The sequence below is a fragment of the Acanthochromis polyacanthus genome, chromosome 9 (assembly GCF_021347895.1).
Source record: "Acanthochromis polyacanthus isolate Apoly-LR-REF ecotype Palm Island chromosome 9, KAUST_Apoly_ChrSc, whole genome shotgun sequence".
Classification (NCBI taxonomy): domain Eukaryota; kingdom Metazoa; phylum Chordata; class Actinopteri; family Pomacentridae; genus Acanthochromis; species Acanthochromis polyacanthus.
This window is the reverse complement of record NC_067121.1, coordinates 38,010,841-38,030,210: the sequence shown is the minus strand read 5'-3', so window position 1 is coordinate 38,030,210 and position 19,370 is coordinate 38,010,841. Positions and strand designations below refer to the sequence as shown.

The following is a 19,370-nucleotide window of genomic DNA, read 5'->3' as shown; positions in this document are numbered from 1 at the left end:
TGTTCACACTATGTTACGTTTATTTCACATATTCTGTGTCATTGGGGTCTTTAAGGGGCAGGGCATTGCCCATGTGAAACGAGCATGATGAGTGATGTCATATGATGGTATGCTGCGTGATAGAGGAGTGAGTGATGCATGAGAGAGCAGTCGGGAGAGTCAGCTCGTCAGACGTGGTTGTGCGTGCATGTAAAGTAAGTATTGTTTGAGTGATATATGTGATGTTGTGTCTAGTTAATGTTAGTGTCAGGTTCATTTACTGTGTTTATTTCTTGATTCGAACGCTGTGCCTTCGTTAAGTTCTGGTTGTAACTGGAAGAAGTGTATTTTCGCCGTCTGATGTTGTAGCGTCAAGTTGCTGCTGCGCTGAGCGCATCCGCGGTACTTCCGGTTACACAATAAGAGTCTGTCTATGTATATATATTGAGGATATATTATTTTGAAGGCCAAAGAGGAAGTAGTTTGTTAATATATGCCAAATACGGCAGTATGTGTGTTCGAAGATGATTGTGGATAAGTTTATAGATATAGAGCTTTAGTTCACATTTCTGTTTCTATTGTTTGTGTATTTAGGTGTAAACCATTAAGATGTGCTTATTATTATTATTTCTTGTAGAAAAACCACAACCACAACTAAAGTTCCAGTGAGTAAAGTCAACGGCGTCTCTGCGCTTTATTCATACTCTGAAGAAACCAGGCCTTAAGCGGTGTTCTGGCCGACACTCCCTGTGTGAATCCGGTGATAACACAGAACCAGTGCAGAATCCAAGTCAGTTTAGGAAACCTCCCTTACATTAATGGTCCTTCGAGCCGGATACTGGATTGACAGCAGTGATGGAATCACATCCAGAGTATGAGGCTTTAGGTGCGCGCCCTAGACGACGCATACAACCTCCTACACGGTATGCAGATTATGAGGTGGATTATCCAGGCTATGGCAACCAGAGACATAGGATGGAAGTAGAGGCTACATACGAAGAGGAACAGGCCAGGAAGACCTCCCTCACCCCTCCTTATGATTCTCTGATGAGAAGTGGCCTCCTGTGGCGGGATGCTTCCTCCCAAAGCTATGGTGCTGAGGGTCAGGAGTTCAGACAGGAGAACCAGCTAGCCTCCCCGTGGCCTACACAGAGAGAATCCAAGGTACAGTTCCAGGAGCACTCTACTCCTCTTCCTGAAGCGCTGCACCACCAACCTTATTATGCAGAGAATAAGGTAGAATTGGATGACATACATCATGAGCGGCAACTCCTTCAGCAGACACAGCGTCGCATGTCATCGGACCTGGTTGAGCTTAGAGCTCTGCGAGAGGATATGAGGCAACTGGTGGATGCTGTCAGGAACATGCAGAGCCCTGCTTCTATTCCTGCTACCAAGCCAGAGCCACAAGCGATGCAGTCACCATCATCCACCCAAACTCAGCCTGACAGCGACGATGATGATGACTGGCCGGCTCCACCCCCATGGCCACACCCACCAGAGGGAGTACGGCAACCAGATGACCCACCTGTGTTGTATCATCCTGGTCGGCTTAAATACGAGCTCCTATGTACCGAAGGAGGCAAGCCACAGGTGAGCCAGCCATGGGTTCAATATCCATGGCCAGAGCCTCCGCCTGCTATGAGACCATCAGTTGAGACTCCTCACCCATCGACTCCATGGTTTAGACCTGTTCAGTCTTCGCTGCCACTGCACAGATTTCCTACCTCCATGCCAAAGGGTTATGGACGTAGTGGTGGCCACAGGAACGAGCCTGTGGGCAACCCAGTGCCCCCACCACAGGCTAGTAGAACCTTTCAGGGCAACACTTCACTCAGCTTGGACTCAAGTTACCATGGACCGCGACCTACCATCTGTACTTTCTCCCACCGTGACCCAAGTGAGTTTGCCCGGCTGAAGATCTCATTGGAGAATCTTTTACCTCGAGAGGCAAATGAGTTATTTAAGTATCAAGTGCTGGTTGATCACCTGCAGCTGGAGGAAGCCAGGCTGATAGTAGATGCCTACCTGAATTCCCCAACACCCTACTCAGACACTATGGCTGCCCTCAATGATAAGTTTGGTCAACCACACCAGATAGCACTGAAGCGGACTGCAGCTGTGATGGACGCTCAAGATGTTAGGAGAGGAGACATCGCTGCGTTCGAGAGATTTTCACTCCAGATACAATCACTGGTGGGGATGCTGAGGACATTGGGTCCCGAAGGAGTGGTGGAGTTGCAATGCGGCTCCCATGTTGCTCGCCTTCTGAGCAAGTTACCCCCAGAGCAGAGAGCAGAGTTCCGCCGTTCCATGTTCTATCGGGGCACACGCAATTACACCCTGCTTGACCTGTCGGAATGGTTACAATACGAATCCTGGTGTCAGGACTCGGAGGGACAGTTAGCCATGAGAGGAATGAAAGAGAGGTCGGTATCCAGACCCGATGGACGACCACCCAAGCGTCAAAGCGCCATAATCCTCCATGGTGCTAAGGATGAGGTCAAGAAGCCGGAGGTTCCTGTCTCACCAGCCTATAAAGGGTCTAAGAGCACACCATTCTGTGCATTCTGTAGCAGTGCAGAGCACCACCTCAGCCAGTGCACAGCAATATCCAGGTTAACAAAGGATCAGGTGTCAGAATGGATAAAGACTAACAAGCGGTGTTGGCGTTGTGCGAGGTCACACCAGGCTGCTCAGTGTAACTTAAGGAAGACCTGTGCTCTTTGCCAAGGTAAACATCTCCGGGTGCTACATGATGTGAATGTGAGGCCTCTAAAGCAGTCACCGTCTACGGCGTTGCCAGAAAGTCATGGCACAACCGAAGTACTGTACCTCGACCGACCGACCGAAGGTAGTCGTGTCCTCCTAAAGGTCGTCAAGGTGCGCCTTCATCATGGAGACCGAACAGTCAACACTTATGCTGTCCTGGATGATGGCTCAGAAAGAACTATGCTCCTGCCAGATGCTGCACACCAGCTGGGTGTGCAAGGGATCCCCGAAGACTTATCTCTGCGCACAATTAGACAGGACGTGCAGTCAATTCAGGGAGCCTCGGTGTCATTCACTATAGCTGCACCTTCCAACCCAAAGACCAAGTTCAGGATCACTGGTGCATTTACCACTGCCCGCATTGGACTAGCAAGCCATGCATACCCCATGGAACAGCTCCGAAGGCATTACAAACACCTCATCGGCCTTCCCATACCGACCCTGACTAATGTGAAGCCCCTGCTTCTCATCGGGAGTGATCACCCCCACCTCATCACCCCCATAGAACCTGTCAGGTTAGGACCCCCAGGAGGACCAGCTGCGGTACACACCAGATTAGGCTGGACTCTGCAGGGACCAGCAAGTGCAGTCGGCCATATCTCCCAACCATCGCAGTGCCTATTGACCACAGTAGCACCTCAAGTGAGTGAGCTCATGAAGCATGTGGAGAAACTGTGGTTAGTTGATACAGTTCCATTCCGCAGTGAGAAGCTAGTTACCCGCTCAAAGCAGGATACATACGCTATCAGGACTCTTGAGACCAAAACTGTCAGGGTAGAGGTTGACGGTGTTCACCGTTACGCCACCCCTCTGCTCCGTCGTCAGGGAATGCCACTCCTTCAGGCTACACCAATGGCTGTCATGCCCAGCTTACGTAGTGTAGAAAGGCGACTGGCTAGAGACCCTGCACAAGCTGAAGCCTACAGATCGGAGATGGAGAAACTGATCGAGGCAGGTTCTGTAATCAAGTGTGGTCCAGAAATAACGGCTAAAGGAAATGATGAGGCATGGTACATCCCTCATCATATCGTGAGTCATAATGGCAAGCCGAGGATAGTATTCAACTGTTCCTTTCAGCATCAGGGCCACAACCTGAACGATTACCTACTGCCTGGGCCAAATTTGGGAGCCACACTTCTGGGAGTTCTGCTGCGTTTCAGGGAGCATGCTGTCGCAATCAGTGCAGACATCAAAGGCATGTTCCATCAAGTTCGTCTTCTCCCAGAGGACTGTGCACTGCTCAGATTTGTTTGGCGTGATGTCAGCAAAGAAGAGTTCCCTGCAGTGTATGAGTGGCAGGTGCTGCCATTTGGAACAACATGTAGCCCCTGTTGTGCTACCTTCGCTCTGCAGCGGCACGTTACTGAAAACAGTCAGCCAAATGAAGATGTGAGGATCTCAATCGAGAAATGCTTCTACGTTGACAATTGGCTCCAGAGTGTTCCCACCAGTGCTATGGCAAGACACCTTGTTGACAAATTAAGAGCCCTGTTAGCATCTGCAGGATTTGAACTACGCCAGTGGGCCAGCAGTGAGCCAGAGGTCATAAGCCACCTGCCTGAAGAGAGTCGATCTGCCAGTGTGGAGTTGTGGATGGCTCACAACAAGACAGATGTCCCAGAATCCACCCTGGGACTAAGCTGGCACTTCCATACGGATGTCCTTGGCTACAAGCATCGGCATGTGGATTACGGTGTCCCAACAATGCGGAACATCTATAAAGTACTGGCGAGTCAGTACGACCCTTTGGGATTCATCTTGCCCTACACCACTCGGGCCAAGGTGCTTGTCAGGCACCTTTGGGATGCACAGCGGGGCTGGGATGACCCCTCACTTCCCCAGGATCTCCTAGACCAATGGAGGATGTGGGAGGAAGAGCTACAGGTCCTTTCACAAGTCACACTGCCACGGCCATACCTGCCAAAGGAGGTAGACATTTCTGGCCTCCGAAGAGAGGTGCATATCTTCTGTGATGCTTCTGAGGAGGCATATGGCTCGGTGGCATACCTTCGTTCCACTGACAGGCATGGTGTCGTGCACCTGTCATTCCTGATGGCTCGATCCAGAGTCTCTCCTAAGCGACTTCACTCCATGCCCAGATTAGAACTGTGTGCTGCACTTACGGGCGCACAGCTCGCCCAGGTCCTGGAGAAGGAACTCACCATCACCATTGACCAAATAATTCTGTGGTCTGATTCCACAATGGTGCTGACCTGGCTGAAGTCCGAATCCTGCCGCTTTAAAGTTTTTGTTGGCTCCCGTGTGTCAGAGATACGGGAGTTGACCGACAGACATACGTGGAGATATGTTGACTCTATGAGAAATCCCGCAGACGATGTGACGCGTGGGAAAGGGCTGAAAGAGCTTGCAGAGCCAAACAGGTGGAGTCAGGGACCACCATTTCTTCGGCTGAGTCTAGACCAGTGGCCTCAGACCGCTACTACGGAACAGCCTACAGACACATCAGAGATGTGCAAGTCCACCTTCTGTGGTGTTGCCGCTGGTGTTCCAACCCAGCCCCCCACTGACCTGAGCCAGTACAACTCCTGGAAGGAACTACTAGCAGCAACTGTGCAGGAGTTGCACGGGGCGGCTAACAGGAGCGACCACCCTACTGCTGAGGACTACCGTCAGGCAGAGAGGTTGGTCTTACATAGGTCTCAGATGGACAGTTTCCAGCAGGAGTACAACCTACTCAAGGCTGGTAAATCAGTCCCTAGAAGCAGTCGACTTCTGACCCTGTCTCCTGAGCTAGATGGAAGTGGAGACCTCATCCGAGTAGGAGGACGGCTTCGGCGTGCCACAGACCTGGAGGTCGCAGTGCTCCACCCCATCATTCTGGACCCAGGTCATTCAGTGACTAGGCTCCTAATCCAAGACTTCGACAGCCAGCTATGCCACCCTGGTCCAGAGCGTGTGTTTGCAGAGCTCCGGAGATCTTACTGGATTCTGAGGGGGCGTGAAGCTGTCCGGCGTTATCAAACCAGCTGTGCAGACTGTAAGCGTTGGAGAGCCAGACCTAAAGTACCAAAGATGGCAGACCTACCTGAGGCCCGTTTGCGCCTGTTCAAACCTGCCTTCTATTCTACAGGGATGGACTGCTTTGGGCCATTTGAGGTTAAGGTGGGAAGACGCTCGGAGAAAAGATGGGGAATCATATTCAAGTGCCTCACCACCAGAGCTGTACACCTAGACCTTCTTACCTCCATTGATTCTGATGCCTTTCTAATGGCTCTCCGCCGGTTCATCGCTCGTCGAGGAACACCTGCTGAATTGTTCTCTGACCAGGGGACAAATTTCATAGGAGGAGAGCGAGAACTCCGGGAGACCTTCCGAGGAATGTCGCCGGACCTTCAACAGCTCCTAGCCAAACATAAGATCGCCTTCCACTTCAACCCCCCAGCAGCCCCCCACTTTGGAGGGGTGTGGGAGAGAGAGATCCGCTCTGCGAAGAGAGCCCTGTACGCCACAGTGGGTTCTCAACCTGTACCAGAAGAAGTGCTCTCCACTGTACTTACTGAAGTAGAAGGGATCCTCAACAGTAAACCCCTGGGTTATGTGTCTTCAGATGCCAGCGACCCCGATCCAGTTACCCCAAACATCCTTCTGATGGGGCGGCCTGATGGTTCACTCCCTCAGGTAGTCTACCCTGAGAGTGAGCTTCTTAGTCGCCGACGCTGGAAGCACTCCCAGGTTTTGGCTGATCACTTCTGGGCTCGTTTTATTCGGCTGTATGTACCAAGTCTACAAGCTCGCCAGAAGTGGCACGATACAGCTGCTGACATCAAAAAGGACTCTGTGGTGATGATCACTGACCCACACCTCCCCCGAGGCCTTTGGCCCATTGGGAAGGTCGACAATGTTCATCGCAGCGCTGATGGACACATTAGGTCAGCTGACGTGGAGGTTAAGTCAAGACTTTATACCCGACCAGTTGCAAGGCTGGTAGTCCTTCCTGCGCTCCCCTCTGGGGAGGATGAGGACAATTCTACACCTGTATCAGCTACTCAACCGTAGAACTTTGTGACCTACATTAATGTGCAAATGTATAAGATACATTCGGGGGCGGCTGTAGAAAAGGCCCCAAAGTTCATACATGTTCACACTATGTTACGTTTATTTCACATATTCTGTGTCATTGGGGTCTTTAAGGGGCAGGGCATTGCCCATGTGAAACGAGCATGATGAGTGATGTCATATGATGGTATGCTGCGTGATAGAGGAGTGAGTGATGCATGAGAGAGCAGTCGGGAGAGTCAGCTCGTCAGACGTGGTTGTGCGTGCATGTAAAGTAAGTATTGTTTGAGTGATATATGTGATGTTGTGTCTAGTTAATGTTAGTGTCAGGTTCATTTACTGTGTTTATTTCTTGATTCGAACGCTGTGCCTTCGTTAAGTTCTGGTTGTAACTGGAAGAAGTGTATTTTCGCCGTCTGATGTTGTAGCGTCAAGTTGCTGCTGCGCTGAGCGCATCCGCGGTACTTCCGGTTACACAATAAGAGTCTGTCTATGTATATATATTGAGGATATATTATTTTGAAGGCCAAAGAGGAAGTAGTTTGTTAATATATGCCAAATACGGCAGTATGTGTGTTCGAAGATGATTGTGGATAAGTTTATAGATATAGAGCTTTAGTTCACATTTCTGTTTCTATTGTTTGTGTATTTAGGTGTAAACCATTAAGATGTGCTTATTATTATTATTTCTTGTAGAAAAACCACAACCACAACTAAAGTTCCAGTGAGTAAAGTCAACGGCGTCTCTGCGCTTTTATTCATACTCTGAAGAAACCAGGCCTTAAGCGGTGTTCTGGCCGACACTCCCTGTGTGAATCCGGTGATAACACAGAACCAGTGCAGAATCCAAGTCAGTTTAGGAAACCTCCCTTACAGTACTACTTACAGTTTGGATACATACGTGTTAACATCAATCGCCCACACAGGGGAACTTAGACCTTCTTCAGTAAAATTTGATCTGTCAGAGTTGCCATAAGCCAGATTTTCTGACACTTGTATTTTTCAACACCTGACATCCTATTCTTTCAGAAAATATATACTTTCCCATATCTGGCTTATGGCAAGTGAAAATATTCTGGGTGGTACATGAAAATAGTCTCAGAAAAAAAAAGTGAACATATTTTTTCAAACTTTGCAGAAATCTTGGAAATTTAAGCAATTAAGAAAATTTGGAGCAGGTAAACCTGAATATTGTTAAAATCTCAGGTAAAAATTATTAATTTCTCAAAAAGAAATAGAACGAAAAGCTCAAATATCATTTTTTTTACGCCTGTGGAATGTGTCATTTCCTGAGATTCAAACTGGCCGAACTTTTTAAAGAATAGACCGTTTGACTTGATTTTTTATTTTTTTTTGTTGAACTAGATTTTTATTCTACTATAAGAAAAACAAAAATAAAAGCAATTTGGAGGGGGTCAAATTTTCTAGATTTCCAGGTCCCAGCCCACTGTGGTCATGTGTTGTCTGATCCTTCTGAAGATGGAAATACAGGGTGGAGTCACACACGAACAGATACGAGGATGAGAATTAGATTAGGTTCCAGTTCTGGCAGCGTTTCCTTCCGATGTTAAACAGATCCACGGGTTTGAAGATGAGAACAAGGACTCGCTAAGAATCGAACAGCAGAACCAGTAAGATCGAAACAAAACTGAACCTTGGGCCTACAAATCTGCAGAACAAAATAATCCATTTTTGACACGGCGGATTTTGAAATCGAGGACACACAGAACAGCTTCAAGTGGGAGGTGTGGCAGCATTTTGGCTTTGCTGTGTCCAAAAATGAAAAAGATTTTGCTTACTTGTATTATTCATTTAGTTTTTTGTTTTTTTTTATGTGGGATTTGTCTTGAAAATCCAGATTTTTACTTATTTTTTGTTGTTTAACATAAAACATAATTCCTGTTGCACTTTTAAGAAGAGGACGCACAGCTTAGCCTACCTCAGAGAAATAAAAAGGGATTCTCTTTATTTTGTTAAAGAGAAAATATAATTTGTAGTTTTTATATATCTAAATATGTTTTCATTGCATAGTTTGTGTTGTGTTTCACCCTACCTCAGAAATGTGTTTTTTCTCTCAGAAATAATCGAAGGAATCGTTTTTTTTTTCCAGTTATAATTTGTCTGCAAGCTCATTCTGTTAAAAAAAACTATGAGAAAATCGTATCGAATCGTGAGTTGAGTGTATCGTTACATTCCTACTATTAAACAAACAGTACGTGTGCAGGTACACTTTATTTACTTCAGGTAGATGGAAGGATATGTACAGGCTGCATAAAGTAAACTTCTATTCAGTGGATATTAAATGAATCAATCAACTTCTGATTAAGATGAAGTGGATTTCTATGATTAACTTAAAGCAGCAGCTAACTTTGACCCTCGTGTCGTCATGTGGGTCAAATTGCCCCGTTTTAAAGTTTGAAAATGTGGAAAAAAATAAATAAAAATTTCATAGTGAAGCTTCTGATGTCCACATTTTCAACATTTTCTGGGAAATTTTTGACCATTTTTTGGTGGCAAAAAGAAATGTGAAAAAAAATTTCTTTAAGAACATTCACAAAAAAAAATCAACCAAAATCCAGCAAAATTCGCTGGATTTTGGTTGATTTTTTTTGTGAATGTTCTTAAAGAAATTATCAGAAGTTTTACCGATATATATGGAATCACTTTAGATATTTTAGGAACATTTTCACTCATTTTTTTTGAAAATATTTACATAAGTTTTCTTGTCAAATTGGGAGATTTTTCATACATGAAACTTTTAAAGAATTATTAGCATTTTCTTCCTGAAGGTTTTGCAAATTTTCACAAATTTTAGGAATTTTGGGGGATTTTTTTCAGACAAGAAAACGACATTTTTTGGTGGAAAAAAATGTTTAAAAAAATATTTCTTTAAGAAGAGTCAGAAAAAAATCAGCATAATCCAGCAAATTTCACTGGATTTTGGTTGATTTTTTCTGACTGTTCTTACTGTCTTACTGACATATCAGCCCGGTCTCACGGGGATTCGTGAAACTGTCACGTCAGTTTTTGTTTCGGTTTCGTGCGCACCAACACGATGTCGTCATGTTTTTCGTGCCGCTCACCACGAGCGAAACCCGCTGTGGTAATCACATCTGAAAGTGGTTTATACCGGCGGATTCATGACGATCTAAGCTGTCCATCGGCGTTTGCGGCCGCCACTGCGGCCGCCGGACATTCTTTAAATTCCTATGCAAATTCGGCGGATTCATGACGATTTAAGCTGTCTATCGGCGTTTGCGGCGGCCGCCAGACATCCGGCTGCAGCAGACGCCGATGGACAGCTTAAATCGTCATGAATCCGCCGGTATAAACCACTTTCAGATGTGATCCGCCCGCTGTTGCGGCCGGATGTCCAGCGGCCGCAATGGCGGCCGCGGCGGCTGCTGCAAACGCCGATGGACAGCTTAGATCGTCATGAATCCGCCTAATTTGCATAGGAATTTAAAGAATGTCCGGTGGCCGAAGCGGCGGCCGCAGTGGCGGCCGCAAACGCCGATGGACAGCTTAGATCGTCATGAATCCGCCGGTATAAACCACTTTCAGATGTGATTACCACAGCGGGTTTCGCTCGTGGTGAGCGGCACGAAAAACATGACGACATCGTGTTGGTGCGCACGAAACCGAAACAAAAACTGACGTGACAGTTTCACGAATCCCCGTGAGACCGTGTTGGACATATATGTAATCACTTTAGATATTATTAGAAACATTTTCACTCATTTTTTTGGAAATATTTACATACGTTTTCTTGTCAAATTGGGGTATTTTTCATACATAAAACTTTTAAGAGAAACTTCTAAAGAACTATTGGAATTTCTTTCCTGAAGGTTTTACAAATTTTCACAAATTTTAGGAATTTTGGGGGATTTTTTTCAGACAAGAAAACGACATTTTTTGGTGGAAAAAAATGTTTAAAAAAATATTTCTTTAAGAAGAGTCAGAAACATAATCCAGCAAATTTCACTGGATTTTGGTTGATTTTTTTCTGACTCTTCTTAAAGAAAATATCACAAGTTTTACTGCTATACATCTAATCACTGTAGATATTTTTAGGAACATTTTTACTCATTTTTTAAAAGTATTTACATGAATTTTCTTGCCAAATTGGGAGATTTTTCATATATAAACTTTTAAGGGAAACTTTTAAAGAATTAATGGAATTTTCTTCCTGAAGGTTTTGCAAATTTTCACAAATTTGAGGAATTTTTGGGGATTTTTTTTTTAGACAAGGAAACAACATTTTTTTGGTGCCTGCAAATGAAGACAACAGGAGGGTTAAAGTATCTAAAGACTCACATCAAAGAACTTCATGCCAGGTTTGACGATGGCAGCGATGGCAGCAGCTGAAGGACACATGGAGTCCAGCTGTTCCTCAGTCAGAGAAGGTGCACCTGAAGCAGAACACACATGGAAATAAACGTCGTAGGAGTGTGTACAGACATACTTGTTTTTTTTTTTACAAATACAGACATGAAAGTTACACATTAAATATGCCTGAAAGTGCACGTTCTTACAGCAGTGTTTGCCCGAAGCCTTCATCGTAGCGTTTTCCAGCTCCTTCTCCATTTTCTTGATCTTCTCTCTCAGCTCCGCCTCAAGTCGCGTCTTCAACTCTTCGCCCTCAGACACCTTCTTCTGCAGAGCCTTATTGGCTGCAAAGACGGCGACATCGATCACACACAGGCGTCAGTGGCATTAAACAAAATGGAACGTTATGCTTAACGTGCAAAAATGGGACTTAGGATGTTTGTTTTCCTGCCTCCACTAAATATAGTGAGATAATTGGCTTATGAATTACCAGTAGGACTAGTTGTAGTCACTGAAAACAGCAGGAAAAAAATCACCTGTTTTTCTGAACAACAACTAAACACTGGTGTCATACCTTCTCCAGACTCTTTCACCAGCTTGCCGAGTTCCTCCACTGCTCTGCTCAGTTCTTGGTTCTTGGTCTCCATGTCTGTCGCTGCCCCCTAGAGGGAGGAAATGGAGGTTACAATATAAACTGACCGGCCAAAAGGAGACCGACACAACATGAGGCAGGTGGTCATGATGCTGACTACATGTAGGAGATAACAGAACTCTACACTGCAAAAACTCAAACTCTTACCAAGTCTATTTGTCTTATTTTTAGTCAAAATGTCTCATCCCACTTGATTTAAGATAATTTCACTTCACAAGTGACATTTCAGAAAGACGGAGGGACTTGTTTTAAGACAACGCATCTTAAATATCTTGTTAAGTCAAACAATCTTGAAATTATCTTGTTTTATCCCTCGTGTCGTCCTGTGGATCAAAATGACCTGTTTTAAAGTTTGAAAACGTGGGAAAAAAATAATATTTTTACAGTTAAAATTTTCACATTTTCAACATTTTTTGGAAAACTTTTGAAAATTTTTTGATGGAAAGAAATGTTAAAAAAAGTTTCTCAAGAATATTTTCAGAAAAAAAAAATCAACCAAAATCCAGCGAAATTCACTGGATTTTGTTTGATTTTTTTGGTGAATGTTCTTTATCAGATCAAATTATCAGAAGTTTTACTGATATATATGGAATCACTTGAGATGTTTTTAGGATTTTTTTGGAAGCGTTTTATTCATTTTTTGAAAATATTTACAATTTTAGTTTTTATTTCTTGCCAAATTTGGGGATTTTTTATTTTTTTTAAATGAAACTTTTAAGAGAAACTTTTAAGGAATTTTCTTCCTGAAGGTTTTGCAAATTTTTATAAATTTGGGGATTTTTTTGGCTGAATTTTGGGATTTTTTCCAGACAAGGAAACGATATTTTTTGGTAAATGAGCACAACAGGAGGGTTAAGACACCTAAGCTTGACAATCCTGGTAAAATATAACTTAAAATAAGTTTTCCAGCTAATTTTAAGATCTCAGTATTCAGAAATCTTACCAAGCCATTTTTCACTTGGTCTATTGGCAGATTTTTTCACTTATTTCAAGGTAAAAGTTCCTTGAAATTATTATTTTTTTCTTGTTTTGAGAGAGGCATTTTTTCCAGTGTACATATGTACACATAATGCCTGCTGTTGAAACTGTCTCAACATCAGTTATAAATCAGTAAAGCAACAAACATTTAAAGTGCTTCATAGTGACTCTCACCTTGTAGAGTGAAGACAGCCTGGTGTGAGCGCTGAGCTCGTTGCGGTATTTCTCCTCCATGGCGCTGCGCTCGTCTTTAGCCTGCAGAGACACGAAGACCACTTGAACAATGGAACACTACCATCTATACGTCTGCACACTGGGGCTGAAACTTATAATTAAATACAAAATAAGTTAGAGTGATAAATCAATGAATATTTCAGTCAATAAAATGTCACAAAATGGTAAGAAACAACCATTTAATGCCCAAGAATTTGCACTTTGTTACCTTTAAACACTTGTTACCTGGCGCTGTGCTGAGCTGTTATTAAGGTTAACTGAAAAATGAAATATTATCTTCATTTATATTCAACACCATACAACTCCTTCTTGGGTGCTTCAAAACTTTGATGTCCAACAATGCAGGAATTTGTTAAAAAAAATAAATAAATAAGGAAATCCCTGCAGCTGTAATCTAAACACGTCTGTCCATGTTGAGGACAACATTTGAATACTTGGTGTTGGAGCCATTATTTATGTTTATTATGTTTCTTTATTTTTACTATTGACTGGCCATATATTAAGTGTTGTGATGATCTGTAGGGGGAGCTAGGGTCTTTAAAAGCTCCAGGTAATTAGGCCAGGTGTGTCGGATGGAGAGCAAACAATTTTTGACCGTGGCAGTGTGATAGGTAATTGTTTGTTTGTTCGTATTTCAAAGGTAAAGGAAATGTTTTACTTAAATGGAGAATGGTTCAAGGAATAAATGGATTGATGTATCCAAAGAAGAACTGTGTAGAGGACATTTTTGTTGGATTTGTTCGACAGGAGCATGCATCCAGAAGTAATATCCCGTCTGCTCCACAGCGGCCTTTAAACTGGGTTAAAGGGTGCTACATTTGGTATGGATGTTACATTAAAGGCTGCTACATTTGGTATGGATGTTACATTAATAAAGGCTGCTACATTTGGTATGGATGTTACATTAAAGGCTGCTACATTTGGTATGGATGTTACATTAAAGGCTGCTACATTTGGTATGGATGTTACATTAATAAAGGCTGCTATATTTGGTATGGATGTTACATTAAAGGCTGCTACATTTGGTATGGATGTTACATTAAAGGCTGCTACATTTGGTATGGATGTTACATTAATAAAGGCTGCTACATTTGGTATGGATGTTACATTAAAGGCTGCTACATTTGGTATGGATGTTACATTAAAGGCTGCTACATTTGGTATGGATGTTACATTAATAAAGGCTGCTACATTTGGTATGGATGTTACATTAAAGGCTGCTACATTTGGTATGGATGTTACATTAAAGGCTGCTACATTTGGTATGGATGTTACATTAATAAAGGCTGCTACATTTGGTATGGATGTTACATTAAAGGCTGCTACATTTGGTATGGATGTTACATTAAAGGCTGCTACATTTGGTATGGATGTTACATTAATAAAGGCTGCTACATTTGGTATGGATGTTACATTAAAGGCTGCTACATTTGGTATGGATGTTACATTAATAAAGGCTGCTACATTTGGTATGGATGTTACATTAATAAAGGCTGCTACATTTGGTATGGATGTTACATTAAAGGCTGCTACATTTGGTATGGATGTTACATTAATAAAGGGTGCTACATTTGGTATGGATGTTACATTAAAGGCTGCTACATTTGGTATGGATGTTACATTAAAGGCTGCTACATTTGGTATGGATGTTACATTAAAGGCTGCTACATTTGGTATGGATGTTACATTAATAAAGGCTGCTACATTTGGTATGGATGTTACATTAAAGGCTGCTACATTTGGCATGGATGTTACATTACCTGCTTCAGTTTGTTGTTGAGGTCTTCGGCTCTTTTATTCTGGCTTTCGCTGGTTTGCTTCAGAGAGCTGAGCTGACTTTCCAGCATGCTCACCTGTTAAACAACGAACAGAACACCTGAACCCCATGTAATATTCCATCACTCCTGCCCACACAGGAGATGGAACCATTGCTATATTTATTACACAATCAGCTGGGTTGATGATGGTATTTGTTTGCTACCTGCTCCCTGCTGCTCGTCAGACTCCCCTGAAGCTCCACTATCTCTTTGCCCTTCTCTCTGTTGGTGTTGAGCAGCTCTTCAGTCTTGGTCTTCAGCTCTGCAGTCAACCACTCGATCTTCTTCTCCAGCAGCTCCTTCTCCTGCTCCATGCGCTTCTCCCGGTGCTACGATACAAAACAACTTATTACCTCACAGTCGAGACATCTCTGACATCTTGAAGCACTTCCACCGTCAGCTCTCTTTCCGTTAAATCTGCCGCGTACCTGAATGGAAGCTGCAGACGACTGAATTTCATCCAGTTTCAGCTGCAGCTCCATCTTCACTTTGTTGGCGTCGGTCAGCTTCTCGTTCAGACGCTTCACATCGTCTACAAGCACAGAGAATTCAGAAACTAGAATAAATGAAGCATCAACGCTGTAACCAAATGCCAAACAGGTCAATAAACACCTGGCTTTCAGTATTAATATAGAAGCCACTCAGATTTGGACAGTTTCTGTGTGTGAACCTGAATTCTTACCCGTGAGATTTTCCACCTCCTGCGATCTCTTCTCCAGCAGCCTCGCCAGCTCTCTCTTCTCCGCTTCAATCTCATACTTGGTCTTTGTTTGTTGCTGCTACACACACACGCACATATAAACACATTTCTCTAATTATAATACTACGCACAATTTGTAGATAATTCAAATGCTTTGTCTGAATCAGTCTAACAAGTTGCTACATGCTGCAGCAGATCTGTAAATGAATCTGTAGGAGCCACATGCGTAATTCCAGAGTCAGTAGAAAAGATCTCATCGTTACTTAAATGCTTAGTGTACAAATTATGAGTGAGAGTTCAGCTGTTTCAGTGGTTTAACTCAGTCTATAACCTATAATGTCAAGCAAACTACTATGATCAGGTGACAGACCAAGAGTAGTTAGTTACTGCATTCAAAATTAGGTGCAGTTTACTCTGAAATTGCTTCAACTAAATTGTTAAATATTGTAAGTGAGCATTCAAAAATTATGCTAAGAAAAGCAGCTACTTTTTCTGTAGGTGCCATGAAAATCCAAAACATAACAGAGAGTTACGACCAGGACATGTCATTAGGTGGAAGGCTATTCTTAAAAATGACTTTCAGTTTAAGCGTAATCTGTTGATGGATCTCTGCATTTGTGCTAAATGTTACGGTGGTAAACCTCTGCAGGCGGTTCAGTGAGGGCTGCATCATGCATTTGCTGTCATGCTTGTTCTTCTCACCGTCCTATAGGCTCCTTTTGTATATATATTTATACTTTTTATCTCTTTGTACTTTGCACCACAAGAGTTGTCTTTTATTTTCGTTGTACGCTGTGTGTGGATAATGACAATAAAAAGCACTCTGTTCAGTTCTAAAATGTCATCTTTGGGAATGTTTACCTGCTGCTGTGGTTTATCTTCAATGGTCTCTCCCTCTATTCCCTTCAGAGTGCTCAGCTCTTCATCTGCACAGAGACAAGCGTCAAGAACGGAACGAGACAGAACCAGTCAGTGTGTTAAAACTACAGATGTCCACTGTTGGCTTTTAGGTTGATAACGGATATGCCGATATTGTCCAACTCTAAATTCCGATATCAACCGATATCTGCGGGCTGCTTAACTAATTTTAGGCAACATCACACATTTAATGCAGTGGAATTAAAACATCATGCCTCATTTTATTGTGATGCCTCATTGGATGCATTCTCAAATGCAACAAGGCTTTCAGATGGAAACATTGTCTATGCAAAATAAGAAAACTACTTCAACCTAAATTATGGAAAAAATGCCATATTATGCCTTTTCTTTTTTAAAAATTGTCTCGAACAACAGTTCACACTCTCCCTCCCTCTATGAGTCGCTAAATGTCGGCGAAATCCAGGCGAAATCCAGGCGTTATTTTATCAGTTTTCATGATAGGCAAAAAACATCAATAATGATATTGACCGAAATTACATTTTTATGCCAATATCAGGTCGATATTATCTGACGTAGTTAAAACATTAACATTAAATCACACTACATTCAAAATTTAGGTTTAGAGACTCCAAATAGTTACGTCTCCACAAAATATCAAGCAAAACTGTAAGATTATTATTTAATTTGATGCACTCAAATCACCTGACAGTCGGACTTCTATAACTCACTGTGTTTCTGCATAGAGGTGTATTGCTACTGATCTTTCCAAACATTTAAACATGGTACTGTATTCCTCTGTTTAAACATACAGAACATAAGTATCATTTCACAAAGAAGATCAAGCAATTAGTGAGCTATTAACTTTGTCCTGTGTTAATCCAGAAAACACGCAGCTATAAGGCACCCGCTGATGAAAAAATACGTAAATGAAATGTGTGAAAACTCACTGAGTTTTTTATTTTCCTCCTTGAGGGTCTGCAGATCTCTGGTGGCTGACAGGATCTGCTCCTGACTCTCCGCCAGCCTTTTCTCAATGTCAAAGTACTGCTGCTCTGTAGGGGTACAACATTCAAGAGGAAAGCATGAATACACAACATGTGATACACACAGAGGTAATCGATTATTGGTTTGGATGATTATTGAATCTGACAACCAGGATTTTTCCAATTATCTGTATTGTGATTTTTTTTTTAAAGTTTATTCAAAACTGTGCTACTTTGGCTCTGATACAGCTGTCTGATTGGTTAGCCTATCAATACTGAAGGTTAAAGACCCCCTATTTTAAATAAACATACACTAAAAATGCATTATGAATAAGCTTTATGATGAGTTTATGTTATCCTAAACTGAAACCATGATTTTCATTTTTACTACAGATGTATACTGGATCTAAATATCAGCTAAGGATCTCCTTGATCACTGATAGTCTGTCAGCCCAGAAAATCCCACATCAGTTCACCCTTTCTTATCTAATAAAATGTGCACAACTCCTGCATTGCAGACATATTAATGACCATCTTTAAAATAGTAATTTTTCTCTTCTCATTCTGCAAAAGTGGAAAATTTTCAATGGCAGCACTGTGTAATTATAATGTAGCATGATCTCAATGAACCACACAGTTTCCTTATTTCAGAATAACCTCAACACGTTTGGGAATTCAACTCTGCCAAACTCCACTTAAATTTAGACTAATTTAGCGTTTTCTAGCTAGATGGCAATTGTATAAAGATACTAAAGACATTTGCGGACGTGTTTTACATATTTGGGAACAGTAAATAATTTCGGCATTGATTCAACAAACTATAGGGCATTTTATTAGATAAAATATCAAGTTTGAAAACTGCTTGTTTAACTCTCTTTCCGTCAAAGTTAGCTTTAGCGTGACATTGTAGCTAACATTAGCGAGCGGTTGTTAGCGTTGAGAAACACGTACGACTATGCATTTTAGCCAGAATCAAACAGAAGACAGCTTTATAGTAGTCTGTACTTTTTGTTACGACGCTTCTATCATTAATCAGACGCAAAGCAGGTGTCTAATATCGGCTCGGTTGCGGCTACTCACCGCTGTCCGCTTTGAACCGCTCATGCTGCGTCTTGAGCGCCTCGTTAGCATTCTGCAGCTCCGTTACAAACTTCTCCAGCTTGTTCTGGACGCCCTTCGGGAGTTTATTTAACTCCGTTCGCTCCAGAACTTGGAGCAGGACGGCCGCCATCTCCTCCTATTCCCCGCAAAATATAACAGTTACTGGACTCCAAACTCTTAAAATAATCTTCAACTGTACTCCGTCCGTTGAAATCTAACTACGAAAGTGTGAAGCCGGACTCATCCCAACGCACTATGTGCGTCTCAAACTTTCAAAATAAGGTGATCGTTGGCAAACAGTTGCGAGAAGTGGCGTAGTAGCTGTAATAGCTTACTGTTGTAATAGATAACACTCTCTGAACTTGATTAAAGTAGCTTTTACAGCATAAAAAAGCAAACATTACACATGTAATGCCAAACGTGTTTAAAATTAATGACTACAGCAGTTTGTTTGTTGCTACAAGTTGTATTTTGAAGAGAGATCAATAGCGTCTAACTTTTTTTTTTTTTTTTTAAATTTGTTTCGGTTGTCAGTTTCAATGCAAGTAACAAAAAAAGTGTTATACACTCAATTCAACAAACAAAACAAAAACAAGTGCAAACAGACAAGGGGGTTACACATCAGTGTCGAGTTCATACTATAGGTCATAAAAATTTTCATATCTATTCATATATTTTAGGGCTTTCAAATAGTTCTCAAATTCTGTTACGAATACTTTAAAAATGGGGGGTGTTTTAAGGAGTCTTTCCTTATGTATAAAAAATTTTGCTAGACAGAGGATCAAATTATAACATAGTTCTTGTTTCTTGTTTTCCCGAAGAGTTCCAAAGGTTACAATGTCTCTGTCTTATGAATTGGTTTGTGCATTTCTTGTCAGTAAGGCAAACACCTTGAATTGCAACAGTACCCATTAGTGGATTGATGGAAT

At 42.4% G+C, this 19,370-nt stretch overlaps 2 protein-coding genes across 3 annotated transcripts in view; one reads left to right on the top strand and one right to left on the bottom strand.

Annotated features, from left to right (window-relative positions):
- tpra (translocated promoter region a, nuclear basket protein) overlaps positions 1-18,683 on the bottom strand; it is a 43,867-nt gene extending 25,184 nt beyond the window's left edge. Inside the window, 11 exon segments of the mRNA XM_051953691.1 lie at positions 11,086-11,180; positions 11,304-11,441; positions 11,672-11,759; positions 12,902-12,982; positions 14,722-14,814; positions 14,943-15,107; positions 15,207-15,310; positions 15,461-15,557; positions 16,340-16,404; positions 17,305-17,409; positions 18,421-18,683. Of these exon segments, the coding sequence (XP_051809651.1) occupies positions 11,086-11,180; positions 11,304-11,441; positions 11,672-11,759; positions 12,902-12,982; positions 14,722-14,814; positions 14,943-15,107; positions 15,207-15,310; positions 15,461-15,557; positions 16,340-16,404; positions 17,305-17,409; positions 18,421-18,571 (1,182 nt within the window). The 5' untranslated portion in view covers positions 18,572-18,683.
- Positions 27-7,942, top strand: LOC127535391 (uncharacterized). Of its 2 annotated transcripts, none has more exons than XR_007944239.1 (2): positions 27-194; positions 7,465-7,942. XR_007944239.1 is itself a non-coding variant. In XM_051953267.1 (2 exons), the coding sequence occupies exon 1, from the start codon at positions 2,932-2,934 to the stop codon at positions 6,766-6,768; it is 3,837 nt and encodes a 1,278-aa protein (XP_051809227.1). In that variant the 5' UTR covers positions 2,761-2,931; the 3' UTR covers positions 6,769-7,042; positions 7,465-7,894. The 2 variants fall into 2 exon arrangements, 1 of the variants encoding a protein (XP_051809227.1); XM_051953267.1 differs by lacking the exon at positions 27-194 and adding an exon at positions 2,761-7,042 and having other exon boundaries at positions 7,465-7,894.
- Positions 18,684-19,370: the final 687 nt, after the last annotated feature.

Bases quoted from the DNA above. Each gene is read 5' to 3' on its own strand.
- LOC127535391 (XM_051953267.1), top strand. From the start codon at position 2,932: ATGCTCCTGCCAGATGCTGCACACCAGCTGGGTGTGCAAGGGATCCCC.